The sequence below is a fragment of the Caretta caretta genome, chromosome 2 (genome assembly GCF_965140235.1).
Source record: "Caretta caretta isolate rCarCar2 chromosome 2, rCarCar1.hap1, whole genome shotgun sequence".
Lineage (NCBI taxonomy): Eukaryota > Metazoa > Chordata > Testudines > Cheloniidae > Caretta > Caretta caretta.
Genome location: NC_134207.1, coordinates 145164893 through 145192403, shown reverse-complemented (window position 1 = coordinate 145192403; position 27511 = coordinate 145164893). Strand labels below are relative to the sequence as shown.

General features: G+C 43.5%; 3 protein-coding genes across 5 annotated transcripts in view; 2 read left to right on the top strand and 1 right to left on the bottom strand.

Moving 5' to 3' along the window:
* Positions 1-20882, bottom strand: part of NSUN2 (NOP2/Sun RNA methyltransferase 2) — a 45940-nt gene extending 25058 nt beyond the window's left edge. For both annotated transcript variants that reach the window (XM_048839524.2, XM_048839525.2), the window contains exons 1-10: positions 20682-20882; positions 20275-20432; positions 19472-19576; positions 17800-17905; positions 14050-14121; positions 12386-12470; positions 11569-11761; positions 7715-7789; positions 5788-5918; positions 3697-3770 (exon numbers count right to left, since the gene is read on the bottom strand). In XM_048839524.2, the coding sequence (XP_048695481.1) occupies positions 3697-3770; positions 5788-5918; positions 7715-7789; positions 11569-11761; positions 12386-12470; positions 14050-14121; positions 17800-17905; positions 19472-19576; positions 20275-20432; positions 20682-20768 (1086 nt within the window). In that variant the 5' untranslated portion in view covers positions 20769-20882. The remainder of the gene's footprint in view (positions 1-3696; positions 3771-5787; positions 5919-7714; positions 7790-11568; positions 11762-12385; positions 12471-14049; positions 14122-17799; positions 17906-19471; positions 19577-20274; positions 20433-20681) is intronic.
* Positions 20883-21335: 453 nt separating this feature from the next.
* Positions 21336-27511, top strand: part of SRD5A1 (steroid 5 alpha-reductase 1) — a 72663-nt gene continuing 66487 nt past the window's right edge. Inside the window, exon 1 of one of the 2 annotated variants that reach the window (XM_048839526.2) lies at positions 21336-21930. In XM_048839526.2, the coding sequence (XP_048695483.1) occupies positions 21617-21930 (314 nt within the window). In that variant the 5' untranslated portion in view covers positions 21336-21616. The remainder of the gene's footprint in view (positions 21931-27511) is intronic. The other variant, XM_048839527.2, reaches the window with a different exon arrangement.
* On the top strand, positions 22576-25688 carry LOC125631988 (uncharacterized). Its single transcript, XM_048839529.2, has 2 exons — positions 22576-24507; positions 25095-25688. Exons 1-2 carry the CDS (start codon positions 23931-23933, stop codon positions 25244-25246), a joined length of 729 nt encoding a protein of 242 aa, XP_048695486.1. The 5' UTR covers positions 22576-23930; the 3' UTR covers positions 25247-25688.

Here is a 27511-nt window from a genome sequence, read left to right as displayed (position 1 = left end):
GAGGTTAATTTACTTGTTAACAAATATAGATGGAACATAAAGAAATAATGCAGGTTGAAAAACTAACCACACCAAAAAAGGCGGGAAATTCAAAATTCCTGTAGGAACCTTAACTTGGTAATATTAGTCTGAGTATATTTGTATGGGATACATTTACCAAGAAAAAACAATCATTACAAATGGGCAAGGATATCAAGTCAACATTTCTGTAAGAATGGTAACATTTTCCTGACTTGTACGATTAATTTAATCTTTCTTATCACATTAATATATGTTTAAGAAGGGTGACCAGACAACAAGTGTGAAAAATTAGGACAGGGGGTGGGGGGCAATAGGAGCCTATATAAAAAAAAAGAACCAAAAATCAGGACTGTCCCTATAAAATCGGGACACCAGGTCATCCTATTTAAGACAAAAAAGGAGTAGCTCTATTCTGCTGAATTAACTGCATACTCTCACATTTGGATAATATCAAAACTACATAGTTGTGGAACTCCAATGAAACAACAGCATGAAACCACAACTGCTCACACAATATTTACAGTTTTATGTTACTCTGTCATCACATACAATTCAATAATGAAGGGGTTTTGTACTAAATTTCAGTCACTAATATTTTACGAATTGTCAAGACTAGCACATGAAGTTTCAACTTCTAAAATTCAGCCATTTTTTAATTAGCCTTGTTCAAAACCTGCTTTTCTTGAAGATGTACTTTATACAAATTACTGGACTCAATGCTGGGGTAATTTGGTGAAATTCTATGGTAAGTGTTATACAGATAGTCAGACTGGTTTGATCTATTGGTCCATTCTAGCCTTAAAATCTATGAAAACATACATCACAACAGTTTCTCATTCTCTGGTACACATCCCATGGACATTATCAGGTCTCCTTCAGCAGGATGTTCTGACATACAGTCAGAAAGGAAACAGCCATGGAAATACCAAGGAAAGCCTACACACCTCAGCAGAAAAAGCATAAGGTGACCTCTGCTGAACCTCACAATTTTGACCTGAGAGAGTTCCATCCATATTGGTGTGTTGGAATTGTAATGGGCATCTTTGAATAAGATATGTTTTCCTCCCCCTACATAATGATCAGCTAACTTAAAAGCTGCCATAAAGATTGTAGTTTTAAAGGAAGCTAGTTACACCTTTGGACAGACCTGAGCATTAAAAGTTTCAGTAGTAAAGATTTATTTGAGAAAATTACGTGCAGTGAAAACCAGGAATTTAAAATGAGTCTTGCACTTAATCTTTACTGCTGTTTTCACCATCCACAAATGCACTAAAATAAGGCTTAATGTACATTCTCAAGTAGATGACATAGGTTCAGGACAAGTAAATCTGCCAGTATTTCTCTACATAGTATTTATGCATTATTTTGAATATACATCTTAATGTTATGGAGAAGATTTCTATCCCGAGATCAACTTTTAGCATAAACATTCACAGGAATGCAGTACATCAGTTAACATTCTTTCTGGATATTTTGTGTCTGACTGCAGCAGTGTGTGTGTAAACCCTATCTTTTTGCTTATTTAAAAAGTAAAGTATGAATCCCAGTCAAGGGAAAGCAAAATCTTTTCACTTTGTGCTTTGCTATTTGCGTACAACTATGGATGCTACTTGAACCCCTTTCCATTTATGGTCAAGCTGGAGATGCAGCCTAAAACAACTGGAATCACGCTCCCCAACCACCATTCTATCTGTAAATACATTTAATCTGCCAGGATCCTCTGAAGCAAGATTTGTTTTATAAGTTTGGCATCCTAAGTTACCTCTGTTTTCCTTTCTTTTAGCTTCACCTCTACTTGCAGGCAGGTCTATTTTGCTAATGACTCTGCAGACAGATTCTATTTCATGGTGAAGCTTCGAAAAGTGTGTACTTAAATTGTAAATGCAAAACACAAGATTCCAAATTGCATATGCCATTACCCATTTTGCATTTACAACATGGGTACACATTTTAAGGTTCAGCCTTCAGTGTCAGAAGGAGTAGGAAACTTAAAGCAACCTTCTAAGGTTGGTTTCTGCTGAAAGAATACAGGCAATCCTCGGACTTATGATACAATTGGTTCCTGAAGATTGCGTTGTAAGTCGAAACATCGAAACCGCAATCCACTCCATTGCAGGACTGAGCGTCGTAAATTTGAAGTCGAATCAGGGTGTCAATTCAGAAACATCATAAGTCGAAAATCGAGGACTCCCTGTATTTCAATAAGTCTGAAGGACCTGTCCACTTCTTGACCCTTTTTCCGAAGCATCCAGTTCAGCTACAGAACCTCAGGGATAGATAACTGGCTGGATAAAAAGGGATGGGAAAGAAGCCAGGTGGCTTCCTCTTTTGACAGATTATAACTTTTCATGCCTAAAGGTAAGAGACAATTTAAAGTGGATCTGACAGCATTATCAACAAAATGGGAGATAGAATTGCCTGAAATGGTGAAGTAAATTAAGAAACATGACAGCGATTTTTTCTCCCCCCGGGAGACTGTATTAGTGGAGCCTCAAAAATGTGTAGAGTGTACTCTAGCTGGGGAGGATTAAAAACCTTGGTGTCATATTTATTGATATCATTTAACTTCTTCCAGTTTTATTAGCTTAGGCTAATACCTCAATTTTAGAGCTCTTTGAGTTACCCAAAGCTGTAAGGTCTGAGGCCTTTTTCTGCAGTAAAAGCAGCAGCAAGAGTGAGAAACAGCAGATATGAGCTAAGACTCAGTCACATTCTCCCGTTCCATCTAAATTGCATCAAAACAATGTAATACCGGGCTGTTAGGCAGGCACTCCTGTCCTAATAGTACTCACCATCTCCAGATAAAGAAACAGAGTATAAGATGTTCAAAGAAAACTTTGTTTGATATTCTGTTTGGCAAGGAACCACTTATCAACAGCTGTGATTGTGAAATCTATACTTCTCTATTGTTTGTCCTTTATGGTCCCTACTTCTCTACTGTTTATCTGTATGGTCTCTGTCCGATTCTTTAACTGTTTCTGTCTGTTGAATAACTAAATTCACAAGTTTTAAATGAACTAAGGTGGTGGGGTCTAATTGGTTCAAGAATTATTTTGTAATGTGCTAGGATTGGTTAAAGAATTGTTTCATTATGGGCTAGGATTGGTGAAAAACACTGTTTTGTAGTACTTTAGTTTAAAATTATTGGTTAAGGTATAGCTAGGTAGTTTTAACTATATACACTGGGGTCCAAAGGGAAGTTCTTTGGAACCTAACTCCAGGACACAGCCCAAGTTCAGAGCTGTCAGACCTCAACAATCTGCTGACCACACCATGCAGAAACTAGAGCCCCGGACGATCTAATCTTGACTGGCAATCGAGAAAAGTTCATCTGCCTTATTGGGTGTGGTGAGCACTGTAATGCTTAGTGTGTGTATTCTGTTTTGGTAATTGTTAACAAATAGAGATTAAGGATATTACTGTGTAAGACTCTTTCCCTGCTAAAAGGCCCTGCAGAGCCCTGAGTCCACTGGGGATGGGTGTTCGCCCTGAGTCCAAGGAGGAGTAGAGCCTGGAGCCCACCTTTACACCTGGAGGGCTAAAGTTGTGTCCCTTACTTCCTAAGTACCCAAAAAGAGAGGGTGGGGGCTGAGAGCCCTAAATTGTGCAGATAACAAAGCATGCATCAAGTCTGGGACTATGGTATATATCTTTACAGAAATATCTTCTGAGTACCTTCCACTGTGTAATCCCTCGCATCCACTTCAAGCCTGGCAACTCAGAAAAGACATCAGCAAGTTCTAAGGCACCTAGAAAGCCAAATACGCAAAAGCAAATAAGTATTTTTGAAAATATAAACTTCAGGGAAATTGTTTAGAGGTGTACTTCTATGTAACCTTTCAAAACATGATTTTCTATAAAATTATACACCATGTTGGGTAAGATAGAGAGATTTATTTTGAAATACATTTTGTACTTCAAGGTAACAAAGAAGATACGAAATTACACATCATTATGAACAGATTTTTAAAAATCCAATAAGAATTTTAAAGAAGTTTGACAACAGATAAAAGTAAAGGATAAAAAGACAATGCTACACAACACTGGCTGTCGAAAATGACTTTATAATTCGATAAAATGCCCATTTCCAACCCTGATAGGTTATGAGGCATCAGACTTTCAATCTAACAGTCCCTCAGCAAAACACTATTTCTAGTATTTAACTCATTACTTGGTAAAATGCTTCAAGATGCTCTGAACATGAACAAAATTACATTTTCTATGATTCTTTTAAGTGTACTTGAATCATCACCCATTTAAAAAAAAAAGCCACACACTACTGGTTTTTTTTTTATTATTAATAAATTTCTGTAACTCAGAATTGCTATAAATGAAAGAACAGAGAAAGGTCTTTTTCTTTACTGATTTTCAGTTTACTTGCTTTATGCATTTTATAGTATTTTGTCAATTCACTCCCCTTTGTCAACCAAGCGGTCACGTCTTTTATTTGCACAGGTATTCCACCCAATAATAAAAAGGTGAAAATCTTAAAATAGAAAAACATAATTGTAAACCCACCAAATTGGCATGGGATGTCATTTTTCAAAGCTGTCTCAATTGGAAGTTAGTCACAAATATTAGAAGGACTCCATGTACAGTAAAACTCCTTGATTTGAGCTTCAGTAAAGACAGACATTCAAAACCACTGGAAATAATTTGTAAGTGTGCAGTTTGCTGATTCAGTCAGAAAAGAAATGTTTGCTTGGGGTGGGTCTAGTGTGGATAATAATATAGCTTATAAAAATCTTCATGTGAAAGTCTAGAAATACCTTACAGATGGCATGAAACTGATGTGGGATAAAAACTAAAGATGTTAAGTGATTTAGTCAAGGACACAAAGGATGTCAGCAGACTCAAGAACAGAACCCAGGCCTCATAACTCTCAGTCCCCAGGCGGAAGGCACTAGAACACAGTTGCCCATGAGCTAGTGTCATTCCCTGATATTTGGTAACATCCCTCAAACAGGCCTAGGCTACTTACTACCAAATACTGCTGCATCTGATCCTCCCCCCATAAAATGGCACATTCTTACTTAACGGTTGTGCTCCATATGTGCTTGCTACAGTGACAAAAATAAAGGTTTAACTACTTTTTACTCCTGTTGATGCTACCAAGGCAACACAGCTGAGTCTAAATGAGTCTTTGGTACATCATTTACAGAACTGTTTAAGATCCAACAGTTACAGCTATAAAATCTACCAGTGCTGATCAGTGGCGTAGCCAGGTGGAAAAAACAGGGGGAGCGGAGATTAAAAAAAAAGGCGCCACCCGCTAGTACTTACCCGGCGGCGCTCCGGGTCTTCAGCAGCCCTTCGGCGTCGGGTCCTTCACTTGCTCCAGTCTTTGGCGCTGAAGGACCCCCCTGCCACCACAATACCGCCGAAGACCAAAGCGAGTGAAGGACCCGATGCCGAAGTGCTACTGAAAACCCAGAGTGCCGCCGGGTGAGTAAAAATTTAAAAGGCGCCAAAGAATTAAAACGGCGCCACTTCTGCTCGGTGGGGGAGCGGGGCGCCCCCAGCTACGCTATTGGTGCTGATAGGATGTTGCAGGAGACCTTATTTGGTCTAGAGAACTTTTATTACAACTGTTGATGTAAGAGGAGAAAATTAGGCAGCTTCCCTCCCATTCACACACTGGGAGTTTCTCATCTATACTGCACTCATCCCTGGCATTCTAATCTGCATATCTCCCGTTACTGTGAATCAGTAGGATTTTAATGTATTGTTCAGTAAATATTCAGCCAAGATATCTCATTTTCTCACCTTCACTTTTTTCCAGCAGGGATGCAATCACAGCTTCATTTTCAACAGGATTCAAAGAACATGTAGAATAGACCATCCTACCTCCTTCCGCCAGTTGTTCTACACCACGGGTTGCAATCCTTAACTGCAATCTAAAAGAAAAGCATTTGTCTAAACAATTCAGGGACCAGCAAGACTCCCATTATCCCTTGTACAAAGCACCCTGTTACAGGTGACGCTTACTTGAAACCTCAGGGAAAACTTCATTACAGACATTCTAGCTATATTAAATTAGGCATTAAAACAGGACACACAACATTTAAACACAGAGCTTAATTTCCTCACGCCTCTATTGAATGTGTCCATTACCATAGTATCTGAATGCAGGCAACCTATCTTGGCCACTATCCCTCTCTGGACCAGGAATTCTAGCATTAAAATCAACAGAATGAGAAGCACGGCCAGCACAACAGTTAGTGTTGTACCAGAAAGACACATATCACGCAATACAATATCCTGGATGGGGATGTGCATCCACAATACAACCCTGCCCCTAAAATAAACCCCGTAAACTAATTTATTTCAACTACTAGAATACTACTGTTTCAAATACACTTTCTTAGGTATACAAAACACTGTTAAATTTTAAAGAACTTAGTCAACAAAAAAATTTCTATGGATTGCAATAATTTGTAGTGCTGAAAAGCAGCATATATAAATCTATACAACAGAAAGTTAGTACAATATTTACATATCAAACCATATCTAAATTGAGAGGTTAGTAAAATTAAATAATTTTAGGTTTTAAAATAAGATTTTAGAAATCTCATTTTTCTTTAAAAAAAATCAATTTACAAAAATATGCTTAATTCCAGAATTCACATAAACCCTCTACCACCAAACTACAGTGTTAAATTAACAGCCATGTTTGATGCATTACAATAGCCAAGAACCCAAGCTGTTTATTTGTAAAACAAGGTCAGGACCAATCTTTTATTCATATTTATCAGAGATAACAATACAGGTATTTCAACAATATTCATATTTTATTTTACATTAGACTTTTGGTATACAAAGTGGACACTGCCATTTTAGGCTTGCACGGTCTTCCTTGCAGCTCCTGCCATTCGCCTCCTACCCAACTAGTTGGCTCACTGCCATTACTGTGCCCCCCACTGCTAACAGCTCACTTCCAATGGATTCCCTGTCTTTGCATTATTTGTGGGGCCCTACCAATTCATTTTGGTCAATTCAGTCATAAGATTTTTAAAAGTCAATTTCAGTTTCAGATGTTTACATCTGAAATTTCATGGGGTTGTAAATGTGGGGGTCATGACCCAAAAGGGGAGTGTAGGGTGTTGCAAAGCTATTGCATGTGTGTGGATGGGGGTGGGGAGTCGCAGGATTGCCACCCTTACTTCTGTGTTGCTGCTGGCAGGAATGTTGCCTTCAGAGCCCAGCACAACCATGGAGTTTCCTGCAGCCAGGGGAAGTTCCTGGGGATTTGATCCAGCCCCAGAGTGGCCCCTGCAGGGGAAGAGGAAGTCCCATCCCTGCCTAGCCCCACCAGGACTAGCAGCTGGAGTCCAGTGCACAGTAGGAATCCCCCACTGGGGCACCCCCAGCCCTGCCCCTCCCCTATAATAGATATCACAGGGGAGATCAGATTTCACAGTTCACTATGTGTTTTTCATGGCTGTGAATTTGGAAGGGCTCCAGTTATTTTGGTATTCATAAAAACCAAAAACAATAGGGATGCTACCCTATCTTTAATGTAGACTGATCCCACATTTGGAAGATTATCCCCTTCTCAGAAGAAAGTACAAGGAAATTAGCGGTTTGTTGGGGAAGGGAAAGGTGGCAACACTTCATAATTTCTATTTGTAAAACTGTTACACTGATGACATTTTCTGCAAATATATACAGGAATTAGAATATGCACTTTTACCCATGTAGCTGTAAGCTATTTTGTGTTGTCCATTTTTTCCACACATCTATGTTTTTTCTCATGGTTCCATCTCCACTGCAACAGAAGTTTATATGTTAATTCACAAATAAAACATTTATGATCTACATTTAACTCTATGCTGAAAAATAAGTAAATACAAAAATGGTGGTTTAACCCATGAGGCGACAATCCATTTTGATACTAACCACAGGGGATTCATCTTAAGAGCATGCTAAACCCCGAGCAGATCTTGTCTCAGACTCTAATATTAGCCAACTGTGAGACAATGGAACAATAATCTGTCTCAGTTATTACCTGGAATTCCCACTAAAAACTGGAACAGCAATCAAGTTAGACATAGATTTTCCCCTTTTCTAATTATTTCTTTAGGGATTAAAGGCAGTCACAAGATAAGAAAATTGTGGAACAACTATTTACAGGCAAAAAAATCATTTCTTTAAAAACAAATTAAGTTTTCAAAGTTAATAATCAAAACATGATAAAGCAAAATAAAAAAAAATACATCACTAAACAAGTACTTTCTTCACTATTATTGCAATAGTGCCCAGTCAGTATTACTACCCCATTTTTGCTAGGCACTGAACACATGTAGGAATACCAATCCTGAACTGAAAAATTTACTATCTAATTTGATTCATATGCTGCTGGTTATCTTACCCCAGTTACTCACTTCAACACATTCCTTGTAAGCTACCAGACCCAAGAGCAGCGCTCAGACTCCTACCTCTAAGTTAGAGCAAACTAGATCTTCCATCTTAATCCAACTATTTAGCTCCAAAGTCTCAGAAACTATGCAACCCATCTCTACTCTGAGTGGATTTCCAGCACCAGACTAGTTTTACCAGCCGAGAATCAATCAAGAAAGTCCAATAGGTAACAAAACCTTGTAATGCACCCACTGAAGTTAATTTCACAGACCTAACATATAAAATCCCAGCCCCAAGTAATAAATTAAAAAACTCCCATTGACTTCAATGATGCTAGGATTTTACTCCTTATTTTAATATAAAACATGAGAGGTTTTCAAAGAGTTAGTTAATATTTTTGCTTAAATTAACTTATTTCAGACTATGCATTGAGATTTAACAAAAACGTGACATCATTTACAACAGTTGGAACTTCATATTGCTATATCACTGGGCTCAAGTAAATTCCTGATAAATGCTTCTTCACGACAAGTACTCTCGTCACTAAAAGAATTCCATTTTGAAGATGTATAATGAAGTTAAAAGTTAAAGAGAAAGTAAAGTAAGTATATGAAAGTGACTTGGTTTACTCATACAAAATGGCTGGTTGGATGGTTCAGGAAGCTGGTAATGTCAAACACTGCACTGGAAATAAGGTGCACATTTTTCACTGTGAGGGTAATTCACCACTGGAACAGTTTATCAAGAGTCATGGTAGATTCCTTGTAACCAAAAGTGAGAACAAATCATACAGCAGATGGTGATGTGAAAATAGTAGTCTCCATCCCAGTTACAGTGGACAATAATCCACACAATAAGAAACAACATCTCATCTGTTATTTTTGTTGATACCCTCAATAGAAACATCTAGGCCACTACATATGGGGTCTACACCACCCTGCCTCCCCTCCTGCCCCAGCTTTTTACAATAGAACCAAAGTACACAAGTTGCTTTAAAAGCTTTAAGATGCGGCTATTCATACTAAAGGTCTTCTTTCCAGACTAAAAAAAAACAAAACACTTTTTTTTTTTTTAAATTTAAAAATACACAATCATAAAAATGTGAATGTTCATTAAAATATGATACAGGATAAGGGCACACAAAAAGCTGCTTTTGTAGTGACAGACTGATTTTTTTCAAGTTCATTTTTAGATGAGGAGAGCTTTAAATTGAAGCTGCTCCTGCAACTTTTCTCCTTCCCAAGCAGTCAATTAGAGTCAGCGCTACACAGGAAGGCTCTAAGCTATGGCCAGTTAGCCACTGACACTAATTGGTTAAAGAACTGCACTGAGGGCCTGTTCAGCAGGCCAGACTTTTTTTCTATACCCCTCTCTCACACAGTGCTGAATGTGGTGGGGCTTGAAGCCACTCATTTGTCTCATTCTCCATTCACTAAGTGGGATGAGCAGTTTACCCACCCACCACCCATAACTAGCACAAATAAATCCTTACTCTTCAATGTGCATCAGCAGCAAAAATAAGAGCGTGAACATAACTTTAAAGGAAAAATGGCTTGAGTGCCTACAGAACAACTAAGAGGACACCGGAAAGAAGACAAAAGGGGAAGGGAGCAAGGGGAAGAGATGATCAAAGGGGTGTAACGGGGACAATAAAATTCTAAAAAACATGGAACTAACAAAAAATACATATAGAAGATTGTTCAGTCACAGAATAGGAATTCTCCCTCAGTTTTTAGCTTCCAATCCAATTAACTATCAATTGATTTAATAATACAAAAGTAGCTAAATGACAACAAGTCTCATCTTTCCCTCTGACCAAGCATTTGGAATCTTCCAGTGGGAGAGGGTGCTGACATAACAGGCAGGAGTGATCCTACTCACAGATGATTAAAGAATACTTCTCTGAAGAAAAAAAAAAATCAGTGAAAACGGCACCTTCTCACTCAAGGTATTCAGAGTCATATCTGTTCACATTACTCATTAAACTAATTTTTACTTTTAAATCCAATGTACTCTTCAAGTACCAACCCAGCTCTGAAAGAACTATCTGGATTCTACTCTGGCTCATGCATTACCAACAGAATACTTAAATGCACATTAACTTACATTTGTGCAAAAATTTACATTTTGTTTAAAAAAGCAAGCTTTTAGAAAATCTACAAAAAATAAAAATGTTTCCAGATTTTTTTCAGAGTCTTAAAAACATACCCTTGCAGTATTTGAAAGAAACACTGCAGCACTAGGAACCTGAAATTAGTGATCATAAACAAATGAAAATGACTTTACTGATTTTCATTATCCAAGAAGTGCAAAAAGTAAACAAGGGCAACTACGCTGAATTATTAAAAAAAATTCCTTTTAGTAGGCAAAGGTGATAGCAATAGAGGAAAAATAATTTATGTATTTTTCCTGACTGCATCCCTTTGAATTCCATTTACGTTTCCCTTAACTTTCTTTTTTCTTGGTGATGCATGAACTAGGAAGAATTCTGACTTTCAGATTCCAAGCTAAATTTCCAAACAGTTGGGGGTAACGGGGGTGGGGGTGAAGAGGTTTTACTTGTAAATTAGGCAGATTTGATATGGAAGTGATTGAGACAATAACTAGGAATCCTACAACGCCATTTTTTGAGAGAGTCGCTTTTCAGAACAGAACTGCACTTTTAAGCCCTGAAAGAAGTAAAAACAACTATGCTTGTTCAACTTGTTTCAAATGAAAGAAATTAAGATTAGTGCAGGATTTAGTAGTGCCTGCTCCCCCACAGGTATTTAGACTGGCTATCTCATTTTAGATACAGTATTAGTGTATAAGATTGTATTTGCTTTTAATATGAATTTTGTTTCCATTAATTCCTGCAGTTTTGGAATTAAACAAAAACTAAAAGGTGTTATATCGCATATATATGCTCCATATATACCCTCCCATTCCTGATGTAAAGGTTTAGAAGACAAACTTAGCTCATTGGCTAATGGAAGCTAAGGATAGGCTGGAGTGAGGCAAAAGATCACTTATTTTAAACTAAAATTCTTTATTTAATCTGATGTGAAAGGAGAAACAGCCTGTTTTGGAAATCACAGCGAACCCTGCCTTTCTTCGCAGAAAGACAGCAGGACAAATTAATAACAAAAAAGATTACATTAAAAGTAGCACAATTAATATGTGTATTAAGAAGTAAATGCAATATACCTGCAGGGGACATCACATAAAATCCTATCATAGAAGAGGACCTCTTTTCTTCCGTTATTGTCTATTTGTAGAGTAGGGATGCTGGAAGCGTCATGATTTACCACCATGATGCAAGGACTGTTTAATCTCTTAGCCTGATGAACCAGCAAATAGCAGCGCTTGTTGTCAACATCATTAGCAATTACAAACCCCTCTGGGAACAAAATAAAATTTACAGGTTAACAGGAAGCATCTGTGTTTTGCATTCATATATTAGCCAGCAAATATTCTACAAAAATATATATCACAGAAGCCAAATCGTGGCTTTACTATTCAATAATTATATTTTTAAAATACACTTTTCCCTTCATATTGCATAAATTGTTTGGAGATGAGCATTTTATAGTCCTAATTTTTAAGCCTCGTTTCAAACATTTGGAACATGGAGTGCTCTGTTTAAATTAGAAGTGATCAATCTTGACACTATGCAACTGCAACAAAATACAGTTCTTCCGCATCTCATCCCAGAGTTAGCAGAGCTTAATTGCAGAGATGATATGCACTGATGCCCGAAAAGGACAAAGTTGATCTGCTGAACACAACACGTGGTATTTTTGCAGCAATTTTATAGAAAGTAAAAAGAATTCTAAAGTTAAAGAAAAGTGACTGTAAACAGATGGTTCTCATAATGAAGAACTAACACAACCTAATGTAATATCTAAGGAGAGCACTAGAACAAAAATTTCCAAGATACAGTCTGTTGAATTCACACTTGCTTAATTATATGGACAAATTAAGCTCCAATCACATTTAATGTTACTTCAACTCTCAGACTTACCTGGAAAAGGAACATTCATGTCTGCATGCAACATTTCAATGAGCTGCGCAGTCTTAGACCCCGGTGCAGCACACATATCTAGAATCTACCAATAAAAAGTTTTAAAAGTAAAACATTTCAAGATTTCTCAAATATGTTCAGCAGTTTTGATTTTAAACTGTGATTTCTTGCAAAGATTTCTTTTAAGCATAAAATAGAAAGTTCAAAAGTATGACACAAAAGAGTTCATTCTAGCTATTTCTCAGATGAGTTACCCTTATTCTGAGCATATATCCATCAGCTAAGGCTGTAGCTACCCTATCACTTCTGTTGAAAAAACTTATCTCACTCAGTGGTGTGAAAAAATACACCCCTGAGCAACATAAGGTACACCGACATAACACTGGCCACGGTTCCTGGCCCTAGCAGCTGAGGAACATGATGCCGCTTCTGGGGAGCCACGTGGAGCCAGGTAGGGAGCCTGCCAGCCCCGCCAAGCCCCACCCCGCCCCCAGAAGCGGTGGTGGTCCTGTGCGACCCCCTACCCCCGAAAGCACACAAGATTTAGTGAGGGGTATATAGTACAAATCATGGACAGGTCACAGGCCATGAATTTTTGTTTGCTGCCCACAACCTGTCCATGACTTTTACTAAAAATACCCATGACTAAAATGTAGCCTTAAATATGATATTTCCTGTCTTATTATCTATCCCTTTCTTAATGATTCCCAACAGTCTCTTAGCTTTTTTGACTGCCACTGTACTCTGAATGCATGTTTTCAGAGAACTATCCACAATGACTCCAAGATCTCTTTCTTGAGTGGTAACAGCTAATTTAGACTCCATCATTTTATATGTATAGTTGGCATTATGTTTTCCAATGTGCAGTGCTTTGCATTAATTTCATCTGCCATTTTGTTGCCTAGTCACCCAGTTTTGTGAGATCCCTTTGTAACTCTTCTCAATCTGCTTCGGACCTAACTATCTTGAGTAGTTTTGTATCATCTGCAAATTTTGCCAGCTCGCTGTTTACCCCTTTTTCCAGATCTTTTATGAATATGTTGAACAGCACTAGTCCCAGTACAGACCCCTGGGGGGACACCACTATTTACTCCTCTCCATTCTGAAAACTGACCATTTATTCCAACCCTTTGTTCCCTCCATGGACAAACCTATGGGAAGTGCCTAGATTACCCTTTACAAACATGTCAACTACTTTGAGTTAATTGGCATCTTGAAATATAACCCTGGGTTGAGTCACACATCTTGTGGTGTTGATAGCACTCCAAGCAAAACAAAACAATGCTCCTAAATAGCTCTTGCTCAAAATGAAAAAATGAGCCACAATGGAGAGCTTAAAAAAGGTGACTATAATATTATAAACAGAGAAAGCCACAGAAAAGGAAGGGGGGAAAATACATGAATACAGTTGAATTTTGAAGATAAAATATTTTTTGAAGGATGGAGGCAATGAATTGATTCAAAAACTTAGCATACAGAGTTAAAAAAAATCTGTTCTTATTTTTCAGTATACACGAACTGGAACCTAGAGTCATTGCTAATCTCTGTATGCAGAACACATGGTCTGTTCTAACAAATAAAGCATCAACACAAATGCTATGGGGTTTGTAATTTTCTTATTTTTCCTGTAATACTTCCAATTCTCACATTACTTTGAAGATTACCTTATGATGAGGATTAACATTAAGCAGCAGAGGAGGGATCATACTGACAGCTTCTTGACGACTAATGTTTCCCTGAAATAAAATGAACATATGTGCAGCATCCATTAGATCTGATACAAATGTGATTTACTTCACAATAACAGGTTTCAGAGGAACAGCCGTGTTAGTCTGTATTCGCAAAAAGAAAAGGAGTACTTGTGGCACCTTAGAGACTAACCAATTTATTTGAGCATGAGCTTTCGTGAGCTACAGCTCACTTCATCAGATGTTTACCGTGGAAACTGCAGCAGACTTTATATACACACAGAAATCATGAAACAATACCTCCTCCCACCCCACTGTCCTGCTGGTAATAGCTTATCTAAAGTGATCAACAGGTGGGCCATTTCCAGCACAAATCCAGGTTTTCTCAGGACAGTGGGGTGGGAGGAGGTATTGTTTCATGATTTCTGTGTGTATATAAAGTCTGCTGCAGTTTCCACGGTAAACATCTGATGAAGTGAGCTGTAGCTCACGAAAGCTCATGCTCAAATAAATTGGTTAGTCTCTAAGGTGCCACAAGTACTCCTTCACTTCACAATAAAACATTAATAGTGCTGTATAAATGAATGTGCACTGAAAAAGTCAGCATTACAAAACACCATGCAACTTCCCCCCATCCAACCTTTTCCTTCTTCCGTCACAGATGCAGAAAGTTCCTCCTTTGCTCTCCTCCTTTAACCACTCCACTTGCTCCAATGAGCCCATCCCATCTTCTGATCTCTCTCACACTCACTCCTCTGCTTCCTTACTCTTTTCCTTAACTTTCCTCCGATTCCTTCTTCTCACAATATAAACATGCCTCAGTCTCTCCCATCTTAAAAAACCCACTCTTCACCCCACTTGTCTATCCAACTACTGTCCCATCTCCCTTCCTACTAAATTTCCAGAACTATAATCTACAGTCCACCATCCCTGGATAGAGCTCCTCTCCTTCCATTCCATCCTAGACCTTCTTCAGTCTGGCTGCTGCCCCTTGAGCTCCGCTGAAACTCCTCTTGCCAAAACTCCTAATAATCTCTTTTTAGCCAAAACTCAGAACCAGTAATCCATCCTCATCCTCTTTGAAGTCAGCCAACTTTGACACCACCAATTACACTCGTCTTGAAATCGTGTCCTCTTTTGGCTTCTAATTGCTTCTTCAACATGTTCTTTGGAGGATCCTCATCTCCCATTCCAGCTTTCTGGGGGGATTCCACAGGGCTCTGCCCTTGGTCTGCCCTTCTCTTGCCCCTTTTCTCTGGGTAATCTTAGCTACAATCATAAATTCGATTACCATCTCTTTGCCAATGATTCACCAATCTTTCTCCCCTCCTCCAGACCTAAGTCCTTCTGTTCAAACTAAAAATCTCAACATGTCTCTCTGACCTCTCCCTCATGGATGCTGTCATAAACATACAGCTACAGGTAGCATAAAATCCCTCCTTTACCTGTAAGGGGGTAAGAAGCTCAAATAACCTAGTTGGCACCTGACCAGAAGGACCAATGGGGAAAGAAGATACTTTCAAATCTGGAGGGGCTTGGGAGGAGATACTGGGGGGACAGGGGGGGATAGGGCTCCAAGTGGCCCCTCCTTGAATGTTTGTTTAAATTACTTGTTGGTGGCAGCAATACCATCCAAGATAAGGAAAGGAATTTATGCCTTGGGAAAGTTTTTAACCTAAACTGGTGGAATATAATCTTAGGGGGTCTTTCAATGTGGGTCCCCACATCTGTACCCCAGAGTTCAGGGTGGGGAGGGAACCCTGACAGATGCCTACCAATCAGCTCAAGCAAAACATGGCTAACACGGATGTCTTAATTTTCCCTCCAAAACCTCTCTTCAATGCCACCATGTTGCTTGTCACTCAGGCCTATGATCTGGGCATCATCGTAGTTTCAGATCTTTCTCTAGGCCCTCTCATCTAGGCTGTCTAAACCTTGCAAATTCTTTCTCCACAACATCCCTAAAATGTGGCCCTTCCAATCCATCCACACAGCTAAATCTCTCAGTCAAGTGCTTATCTTACACCTCAATTACTACAAACATCTTTTTCTCTGGCCTTAAATACAATCTTGCCCTGCTCATATCCATTCACAATAATGTGCTGTTCCATGATTAAGGTTTCTAGGCACTATGGTAACATAAATAATAAGAATAATTCTGACATTGCACTCATGCATTCTAAATTTCATTACAAATTTAAATATCAAGCTCACACAAAACTGACAAATATGAGTCAAACGAACAACATTAGTTTATCCTATTCGAATGTCTCTTCTTTCCCTTAAGATTAGGGATGTATTTGGTACTCAAGAGCAAGCAACTACAGCAAGTGTCTCCAGTCAAGCATAGTTCAGATAAGCATTGTACAAGCTTCCCCACCTTTCTCTGTTAATGAATTTGAATCCTGAAACCTATGTTCTATTATTCTCAACAAAAGCCTTTCTAACAGAGACAGCCAAAGGCCTATGTTTTCAAACAGTAACTAGTGATTTTGGGTTCATGCATTTTCGGATACTTACCTTGAACCACCTGAAATGCTCAGCACTGCATCTCCCTTCTGGGAAAAGGGGGTGGGGGTGGGAGGGGTATTAAAGCACCTTTAAGGCACGTCAAGTTGGGCATTTCAAAATTAGAGGTACTCAAAATCCACTAGTCACTTTTTAAAATTTAGGCCAAACTTTTTGTTATTGTTGCTCTGTTCTGGTCCTGTGATATTAAACACTGTCCAAAATGGGCTAGGATGAGATCAAATAGATTTTCATGAGACCTATTGTGACCTTAACCTACCTCTCCAGAAATCATAGACAGGACTTTTGAACACTGATAAAACACCCCAAATACAAAATAAATAATAATAAATAATAATAAAGATAGCAGTGTTTATCCAATAAACACTGGAAAAGCACTGCGAGAAACGGTTACTTGTACCTGAAAGCTTGTCTATACAGAGCAGTATTGTGGACTACAGGGGTGTGATTTCTAAGGCACACTAACGTGTTGCACATTAATTAGGCCATGTAAACCTGTTGGTGTGTATAAAAGGCTCCCTAGAGCATTTTAACAGTTTTGTTTGAAACAGTACTACACGAAGTGCACTAGGAAACATTACAAAGAGACTACTCATCACAGTATATACTTCTACAGTGAGTAATGTATATAATACACATTACTCATTAAAGCATACACAAAGAGAAAACCTCCCCCCACAACTCTGATATGAACAGCTACATAAAACACAAAAATTGCTAAAAAACAAACCCAAATCATCAAATTAATAAATCCACAAAAACAGAAGCCATAATTATAGACTAAGTGATCACTATCATGGATTGTCTACTCAGTGTAGCAAAGTACACCACAGGGGTGATTTGTAAGCACGCTAACATGTGCCGTTCTAACTGCCCCACATAAACCCTGCTGGCACAATCTAAAAAGTACCTAGTTCATATTAACTGTCCCACGTAGATCTTGCTGGCATTAACGTGAACTAGGGACCTGTTCAGAGTGCATTAGGACTTCCTACATGAAGCAGTTAAGAGTTGAGCATGTTAGGACTTTACAAATCACACCCTATAGAGCACTTTGTCAGTAATACGTAGAAAAGCCTTCACTTCCCAATAAAAAGTGTTCTGGTTCTAAAAAGAAAATTCAGCTTTGGACACAATTCATTTATTTGTTTGTTACATTTTATTTAAAAAAAAAAAAAAAAAAAAAAAAAGACTTACACATTCTGTCTCGCTAACCAGAAACTGATGAAACTTTTCCAGTTGTGGTGACTTCCGCAAGATTTTTCTGCTCAAGTTAGTGTGCCATGCTAGCTCTTCTGGATACCTGAATAAACAAAGAGAGACACCCAGTGCAAACTCACCAGAAACTAATGCAACTTCAAAAATCTTTCTAAATGAAAATATACAGCCACTTTTCTTTAGGCAATTTACAAATTGTCTAAATTATTTACATACAAGTTGTCTGAAGCGTGCAGAACACAGTACAAAATTAAAATATGTAAGATGGTCAAGTAAGAGAAATATTAGACTTTTAAGATTCCAGGCTTTAAACAATTCTGTTACAACTCTCACTATGACTCTTTCATTGTAACAACTTAGCTGAATCCACACCACAGATACCCAGGCCAAAATCTGTCATGGGACCATCTGATCTCATAAGAACATAAGAAAGAAAAAGTAAGAAAATGTGTAAACTCAACAGAACAGGACATTATCAAACTACAATATTCCCGCTCCTACCTATGTCAGTACTGGATACACTTTGTGAGGCTATTATTAACCTTTACACTAAAGCAGCATCACAACGGATATAGCTGTGATTCATAGCAGACTATCAGAAAGATCACACAAACCACTGCCCCAAAAACTTCCACTGGACTATACTTTGTTGTGCTGTGGCAAGCAGTCAGCGTACAGCGAAGTACAGCCACAACAGCGTTCCCTCTAATTTTTCACACACATGTCCAGAATGAATTTTGTTATGTGCAACAATATGGAGAAACAATTCATGTGGCAGGGGTGGGGTTGACGGTAGGAGTGGAAGGGGGCTCAGGGATGAGGTAGAGGGTTGGAGTGCAGGGGGGTGCGGGCTCTGGAGTAGGGCCAGGGATAAGGGGTTTGGGGTGCAGGCTGCCCAGGGCTACGGCAAGGAGAGAGCTCTGGGGCCGGGGCCACGAAATAGGCACCTCTTCCCTGTCCGCGGCAGGTCCAGGCCAGGCTGGGTTGGGGCCGGGGGAGAAGCATCTTTCCCTGCCACAGCACTGAGCACCTGCACAGTGGTTAATAGGCTGCTGCACGGCTGCACAGCTTAGAGAGAACTTAGCTCTGGTTAACTTAGCTCTGCAATCAGACAAATTAAGACTGATTCTGAAAAATGAACTGAAAAAATAGAGATTCTCCCCTCCCCCAGATCTTTTTCCGTTCAGTTATAATAATCTTAGGTGGTCACTAGTAACTACAATGGATACAAAACTTTTCAAATAACTATGTGGCGTTTTCCTTTTACTAAAAAATATATACGATGTAAAAAAAAATTAATTCTGTAAGAAACTTCATTTTGGGTATTAAAATGCGATAGAGAAATATCTGCCAAAAACAGTACTACTGAGCACCCTAAAATCCATTTTTAGTAGCACCAAGAAAGTTATAATATGTATAAAAATTATGCTTAATGCTAAAAGGGGTCATTAGTTATAAGCAATAAGATTTGATTAGCCAGTGGGTATCTTTCAAGAACAACTAGCCAAATCCAGGATTCAACTTTAAGGTCAGTGAATTCCACTACTAATAGTATATACATTAATTACTAGATAAGGTAGCAAAGGAATAGAGCAAGCTAAACTCTTGAAACAACATATTCTGAGTTTACAAAGTGTCTTAGTTTTCTTACCACTTTAGCGATTGTGGCACTTGAATTTTTTGCCCATCAACTACCAGGTCCTGCAACTCCTTGAAATACTTGTTCTTCAAGCAGTGCAGAATTTCTTTTGCATGGCTAAAGAAAGAACAAAATGTTTTTGATTAAAAAACAGTTGATTGATTTGAAGAGTACAATGAAACAAAACTGTTCTGATTACAACACTTCCATCTGGGGCTGAGGGCACCATCATCAATTCTCTCCCATTTCTGTTTGATGGTTACCTTCTACCACCTAGATTTTATCCTTCCCACTTTAAGAAGCAAGATCACACTTTTGTTGATGGTCCTGCATATACCATCTGCCCAGCAGCTCCAGCAACACAGAGAAACTGTCACCAGTTTCACTCTGCTGCTCCTGTTGGGTGAAGTGTTATGTGCACTAGTGCAATTCTGTGCTGCTGCTCCTGTTGCTGGGGGCACTGGTCAGGGGATGTAAAAACAAAAAAAAAGAGGAATGAAGAATTAATTACAGAGCACAATAAACCCCTCTCACGTGGGGCACCTTTTCGCCACCATTGCCATCTCTACCCTACAGATGAAAGCAGGTACAGATTAGGCCAGAAGAAAGAAAATACCCCCACGACAATCCCTGCCGGACCTGGACACACCGCCTGGCAGGCGTAAGAGCAGGAGGCGGCTGACGCCGCTTCCGTATATCGCGCCATCGGCGTCCCCAGCGGGCGCGGTCGGCTCCCCCCACTCTCCGCAGAAACGGCCTTTTGCTGAGCGCTTCCTACGCCCCGCCCCCGCCCCCGCCCCCGGGGCCGCGCTCACCTCTTGTAGCCGGTGATGCGCAGGGTGGCGGGGAGCGGCTCCCTCAGCGCCGCCATGAACGGCTCCCACTCGCCCTCGGGCACGATTCGCAGCTCCCGGTAGTAGCGCTCGAACAGCGCGTTCTCCTTGACGATTTCGGGGTAGCCGCCTTCCCAGCCCTGTAAGAGGCGGCGGCGGTCCGCGGGTCAGACGCGGCGCGAGGCAGGGGAGCAGATCGCCCCATGGGCGCGGCTCCCGGGTTGGCAACAGGGAGCTCCCGGCGGGGGGGTCTCGCGCGCGAGGATCTGACTAGGAGTCAGAGACCCTCAGCGCGCCCCGGGCCCGAGCAACCTATGCGTGCGGGGGACACAGGCGCTCGGCCCGCGGAGCCTCTACAGCCCAGCCCAGCCCGCCCGGCAGCTGCTTACCGCCTGCTCCCGGCCCTGCCCGTCCCCGCCGCCGCCCCGCTCGCGGCGCTGCTGCTGCCTCTGGCGGTTGCGCTGCCTGCGGCCCATCGCGCGCCGCACGAAACCGGCGGCTACCACGCGCCACGGAGCAATTGTCCCGCAACCGAAGGCCAGCCGTCACCCAGTGTTGTCACGTGGCGCATGCCGTGGCCGAGTTTTTGCGCGTGCGCAGAGTCCTTGCCGGCTGACGGCACTGCATAGAAAGCCCCCTAAGGGCTGACCGCGGATTCGCATGCAGCATAAACTCAAGGGTGCTAATGGTCTCCTTCGTTGAGCCAGCCAGCAGCGGGAAGCGCCGTTGTTTCAATGAACCGGGGTCTAGCCGGCGGGGAGGACATCTCTGTGTCACTTGTGGGGATTCATTGTTTTATCTTTTTGGACTAGCCCATGAGCATGCCGTCTTTAGGCGCCTGTGCGTCGCCCACATGAGGAAATAAGGGTAGGAACTCGGCCCGATGTCTCAAATTTGTATTAGCTAATCTAAACGATTGACAGCACAACTTCTCCAGTCGATGTTTGCAGAGATTGGGTACCTGACTCGTGCCGTCGTATGTCGATGAAAAGCTGCAACAGAACCCCCCCCCCCCAAGGCCGCACCCCAAATATCGCCTCTCCGATTGTGACATCTGTGTGGGCGGGCTCACTGCTCAGGGCGAGGGCAGGCAGGCGGCTAGGCAGGCGGGGCTCTGGCTCAGCGCAGCTCTTCCTACCCCATCGTGCAGATTGGCTGGCCTGCTGCCTGTCCCGCCGGTGCTAGTGTTCCGGCGTGCCCAGGCCGGCGAGGCGTCAGCGCCTTTTCCACCCAGTGCTCTCACTGGTGCCGCGTGGCCAAACCCCGCCGTTGCTCCCCGCGCGCGGCGCTGCGGCACCGGCCGGTGGGGACTGAGCGAAAGGCCATGGAAGCGGCGGGCGCGTTGTGGCAGTGGCAGTCGAGGACGGATGAGCGGCGGCTGCTGGAAATCCTGTCCTACGGGCTGGTGGGCATAGGGGCGCTCTCCGCGCTGCTGCTGTGCTTCCTGCGGATGCCGTACGGGCGCTACTTCAGTCGCCGCTTCGGCTACCCCGTGCCCGCCCGCCTGGCTTGGACGCTGCAGGAGCTGCCGTCGCTGCTGGTCCCGCTGGGGCTGAGCCTCTTCAGCGGGGCGGCCCGCCTCTCCGAGTGGCCGAACCGGGTCCTGGTGGCGCTCTTCATCGTGCACTACGCGCACAGGTACCAGTGCGGCTCCACGCGGCGTGTCCCTCCGGGCGCCCCCGCTGCGCAGCCCCCGCGGGGAAATCACAGCGTGCAGGGGGCTGCTGGGCGCCCGAGCTTCCGCCGGGAGGCTCAGCCTAGCCTGGGGGTTTGTCCAGGTCTGGCCCTGAGAGGAAAAGGCACAAGATTTGCCAGGTATTGGTGTGGAAGGGTGTGACCTAATCTTGAAGAGCCCCTTGCCCCTGTGACTTCACCCCAGGACAGTGGTTTTCAAACTTTTTCTGGTGACTCAATTGAAAAAAATTATTGATGCCTGTGACCCAAGGGAGCTGGGGATGAGGGGTTTGGGGTGTGGGAGGGGCAGAGGTTTGGGGTGTGGAGGTGAGGGCTCTGGGTTGGGTCCAGGGTGTGGGGGGGGTCAGGGCTCTGGGCTGGGGATGAGGATGTTGGAGTGGAGGAAGGGGCGGGGGGGGGCTCAGAACTGGGGCAGGGGATTGGGGCATGGGTTTACTTCAGGTGGCTCTTGGTCAGCGGCACAGCGCCGGGTGCAAAGGCAGGCTTCCTGCCTGTCCTGGCACCACGGACCATGCTGCACCCTGGAAGCATCCAGCAGCAGGTCCGGCTCCTCACGGCTCTGTCCTGCAGGCATCATCCCCGCCCCCCCCCCCCCCCAGCTCCAATTGGCGAGGAACTGGCCAATGGGAGTGCGGAGCTGGTGCTCAGGGCAAGGGCAGCACACAGAGCCCCATATCTGTCTTCCCCCACTCACCCCCTGCCTAGGAGCTGGACCTGCTCAAGGCCGCTTCTGGGGCACAGCGCAGTGTCCGAACAGGTTGGGACTACCCTGCCTTAGTCGGAGAGCACCACCGTCAGGACTTTTAACGTCCCGGTTGGCAGTGATGACAAGAGCTGCCGCAACACAGTGCCTTTCATTCCGTGACCCAGTACTCGGTTGCGACCCACAGTTTGAAAACCACTGCCCTATGGTGACCACACGTCCTGATTTTATAGGGACAGGCGCAGTATTCAGGGTTTTTCCTAATAAAAGGCACCTATTACCCCTTATCCCCATTGCGATTTTTCACATTTGCGATCTGGTCAGTCTACCTCATCCTAACTTTTTGCCTGGTCATGCCAGAGGGGTTGGAGTGGCATGTGCTTCAAAATGGCAGGGGCTGAGGGTAAGGACAGTAGGTTGAGGTGATGTCCTGTGTGTGAGGTAATGCTGGTCATGTGGGAACAGGGTCATGCTGAGATGGGGTGTGAGGATCCTGGAGCAGGGTACTGAAATGTCAGGATTCTGGGAATGCATGAGTAATTTACGCTACCTCTACATCTTGCACACATGGGCTCCCGTGGGGCTGGGCTCACTGGTGTATCAGGGTATGTCCACGCAAACTTAGGCTCGAGTCCAAACCCGCCTTCTGTCCACACAGAAACTAGTTGAATTTGGGCCTATGGACCCTGCTGGAGGTGGTGGGTCAGAGCTCAAATCCTCCTCTGATGTAGCTCAGAACTCATGTGTTTTGCAGTGTGGACACAGTTCAAGTGAGAGTCCATCCACACGGCCCGGTGGCAGCAGCTTGCTAGACTCAAGGTAGTGGGGGCTCATGCTGTTGCTCTATAACTAGCTGTAAGAAAAGGAGTACTTGTGGCACCGTAGCCCTGGTCTACACTAGGACTTTAGGTCGAATTTAGCAGCGTTAAATCGATGTAAACCTGCACCCGTTCACACAATGAAGCCCTTTATTTCGACTTAAAGGGCTCTTAAAATCGATTTCCTTACTCCACCCCTGACAAGTGGATTAGCGCTTAAATCGACGTTGCCGGCTCGAATTTGGGGTACTGTGGACACAATTCGATGGTATTGGCCTCCGGGAGCTATCCCAGAGTGCTCCATTCTGACCGCTCTGGACAGCACTCTCAACTCAGATGCACTGGCCAGGTAGACAGGAAAAGAACCGCGAACTTTTGAATCTCATTTCCTGTTTGGCCAGCGTGGCAAGCTGCAGGTGACCATGCAGAGCTCATCAGCAGAGGTGACCATGATGGAGTCGCAGAATCGCAAAAGAGCTCCAGCATGGACCGAACGGGAGGTACGGGATCTGATCGCTGTTTGGGGAGAGGAATCCGTGCTATCAGAATTCCGTTCCAGTTTTCGAAATGCCAAAACCTTTGTCAAAATCTCCCAGGGCATGAAGGACAGAGGCCATAACAGGGACCCGAAGCAGTGCCACGTGAAGCTGAAGGAGCTGAGGCAAGCCTACCAGAAAACCAGAGAGGCAAACAGCCGCTCTGGGTCAGAGCCCCAAACATGCCGCTTCTATGATGAGCTGCATGCCATTTTAGGGGGTTCAGCCACCACTACCCCAGCCGTGTTGTTTGACTCCTTCAATGGAGATGGAGGCAATACGGAAGCAGGTTTTGGGGACGAAGAAGATGATGATGAGGAGGAGGTTGTAGATAGCTCACAGCAAGCAAGCGGAGAAACCGGTTTTCCCGACAGCCAGGAACTGTTTCTCACCCTAGAGCCAGTACCCCCCGAACCCACCCAAGGCTGCCTCCTGGACCCAGCAGGCGGAGAAGGAACCTCTGGTGAGTGTACCTTTTAAGATACTATATATGGTTTAAAAGCAAGCATGTGAAAGGATTACTTTGCCCTGGCATTCGCAGCTCTCCTGGATGTACTCCCAAAGCCTTTGCAAAAGGTTTGTGGGGAGGGCAGCCTTATTGCGTCCTTCATGGTAGGACACTTTACCACTCCAGGCCAGTAACACGTACTCGGGAATCATTATAGAACAAAGCATTGCAGTGTATGTTTGCTGGCATTCAAACAACATCCGTTCTTTATCTCTCTGTGTTATCCTCAGGAGAGTGAGATCTAATTCATGGTCACCTGGTTGAAATAGAGTGCTTTTCTTCAGGGGACACTCAGAGGAGCCCATTCCTGCTGGGCTGTTTGCCTGTGGCTAAACAGAAATGTTCCCCGCTGTTAGCCACAGGGAGGGGGGAAGGTTGAGGGGGTAGTCACGCGGTGGGGGGAGGCAAAATGCGACCTTGTAACGAAAGCACATGTGCTATGTATGTAATGTTACAGCAAGGTTTACCCTGAAAGAGTGTAGCCACTGTTTTATAAAATGTGTCTTTTTAAATACCGCTGTCCCTTTTTTTTTCTCCACCAGCTGCATGTGTTTCAAGGATCACAGGATCTTCTCCTTCCCAGAGGCTAGTGAAGATTAGAAAGAAAAAAAACGCACTCGCGATGAAATGTTCTCCGAGCTCATGCTGTCCTCCCACACTGACAGAGCACAGACGAATGCGTGGAGGCAAATAATGTCAGAGTGCAGGAAAGCACAAAATGACCGGGAGGAGAGGAGGCGGGCTGAAGAGAGTAAGTGGCGGGCTGAAGACAGGGCTGAAGCTCAAATGTGGCGGCAGCGTGATGAGAGGAGGCAGGATTCAATGCTGAGGCTGCTGCAGGACCAAACCAGTATGCTCCAGTGTATGGTTGAGCTGCAGCAAAGGCAGCTGGAGCACAGACTGCCACTGCAGCCCCTCTATAACCAACCGCCCTCCTCCCCAAGTTCCATAGCCTCCACACCCAGACACCCAAGAACGCGGTGGGGGGGCCTCCGGCCAGCCAGCCACTCCACCACAGAGGATTGCCCCAAAAAAAGAAGGCTGTCATTCAATAAATTTTAAAGTTGTAAACTTTTAAAGTGCTGTGTGGTATTTTCCTTCCCTCCTCCACCACCCCTCCTGGGCTACCTTGGTAGTCATCCCCCTATTTGTGTGATGAATGAATAAAGAATGCATGAATGTGAAGCAACAATGACTTTATTGCCTCTGCAAGCAATGATTAAAGGGAGGAGGGGCGGGTGGTTAGCTTACAGGGAAGTAGAGTGAACCAAGGGGCGGGGGGTTTCATCAAGGAGAAACAAACAGAACTTTCACACCGTAGGCTGGCCAGTCATGAAACTGGTTTTCAAAGCTTCTCTGATGCGTACGGCGCCCTCCTGTGCTCTTCTAACCGCCCTGGTGTCTGGCTGCGCGTAACCAGCAGCCAGGCAATTTGCCTCAACCTCCCACCCCGCCATAAACGTCTCCCCCTTGCTCTCACAGATATTGTGGAGCACACAGCAAGCAGTAATAACAGTGGGAATATTGGTTTCGCTGAGGTCTAAGCGAGTCAGTAAACTGCGCTAGCGTGCCTTTAAACGTCCAAATGCACATTCTACCACTATTCTGCACTTGCTCAGCCTGTAGTTGAACAGCTCCTGACTACTGTCCAGGCTGCCTGTGTATGGCTTCATGAGCCATGGCATTAAGGGGTAGGCTGGGTCCCCAAGGATACATATAGGCATTTCAACATCCCCAACAGTTATTTTCTGGTCTGGGAATAAAGTCCCTTCCTGCAGCTTTTGAAACAGACCAGCGTTCCTGAAGATGCGAGCATCATGCACCTTTCCCGGCCATCCCACGTTGATGTTGGTGAAACGTCCCTTGTGATCCACCAGAGCTTGCAGCACTATCGAAAAGTACCCCTTGCGGTTTATGTACTCGGCGGCTTGGTGCTCCGGTGCCAAGATAGGGATATGGGTTCCGTCTATAGCCCCACCACAGTTAGGGAATCCCATTGCAGCAAAGCCATCCACTATGACCTGCACATTTCCCAGGGTCACTACCCTTGATATCAGCAGATCTTTGATTGCGTGGGCTACTTGCATCACAGCAGCCCCCACAGTAGATTTGCCCACTCCGAATTGATTCCCAACTGACCGGTAGCTGTCTGGCGTTGCAAGCTTCCACAGGGCTATCGCCACTCGCTTCTCAACTGTGAGGGCTGCTCTCATCTTGGTATTCATGCGCCTCAGGGCAGGGGAAAGCAAGTCACAAAGTTCCATGAAAGTGCCCTTACGCATGCGAAAGTTTTGCAGCCACTGGGAATCGTCCCAGACCCGCAACACTATGCGGTCCCACCAGTCTGTGCTTGTTTCCTGAGCCCAGAATCGGCGTTCCACAGCATGAACCTGCCCCATTAGCACCATGATGCATGCATTGTCAGGGCCCATGCTTTCAGAGAAATCTGTGTCCATGTCCTGATCACTCACGTGACCGCGCTGACGTCGCCTCCTCGCCCGGTATCGCTTTGCCAGGTTCTGGTGCTGCATATACTGCTGGATAATGCGTGTGGTGTTTAATGTGCTCCTAATTGCCAAAGTGAGCTGAGCGGCCTCCATGCTTGCCTTGGTATGGTGTCCGCACAGAAAAAAGGCGCGGAACGATTGTCTGCCGTTGCTCTGACGGAGGGAGGGGTGACTGACGACACGGCTTACAGGGTTGGCTTCAGGGAGCTAAAATCAACAAAGGGGGTGTCTTTACATCAAGGAGTATTTCAGGCAGGACTTCACGGAGGGTTCCAATAAGAAATGGTGCACCTAAGTTATCGTTCTTATTGGAACAAGGAGGTTAGCCTGGCCTCTGATTGATACATGGCTAGATTTACCTCGCTGCACCTTCTCTGTGAGTGACTGCAATGTGACCTAGAGGAATGAGTCCCCTAGACAGGGGAGGAGGCAAATGAGTACAAAACAAATCT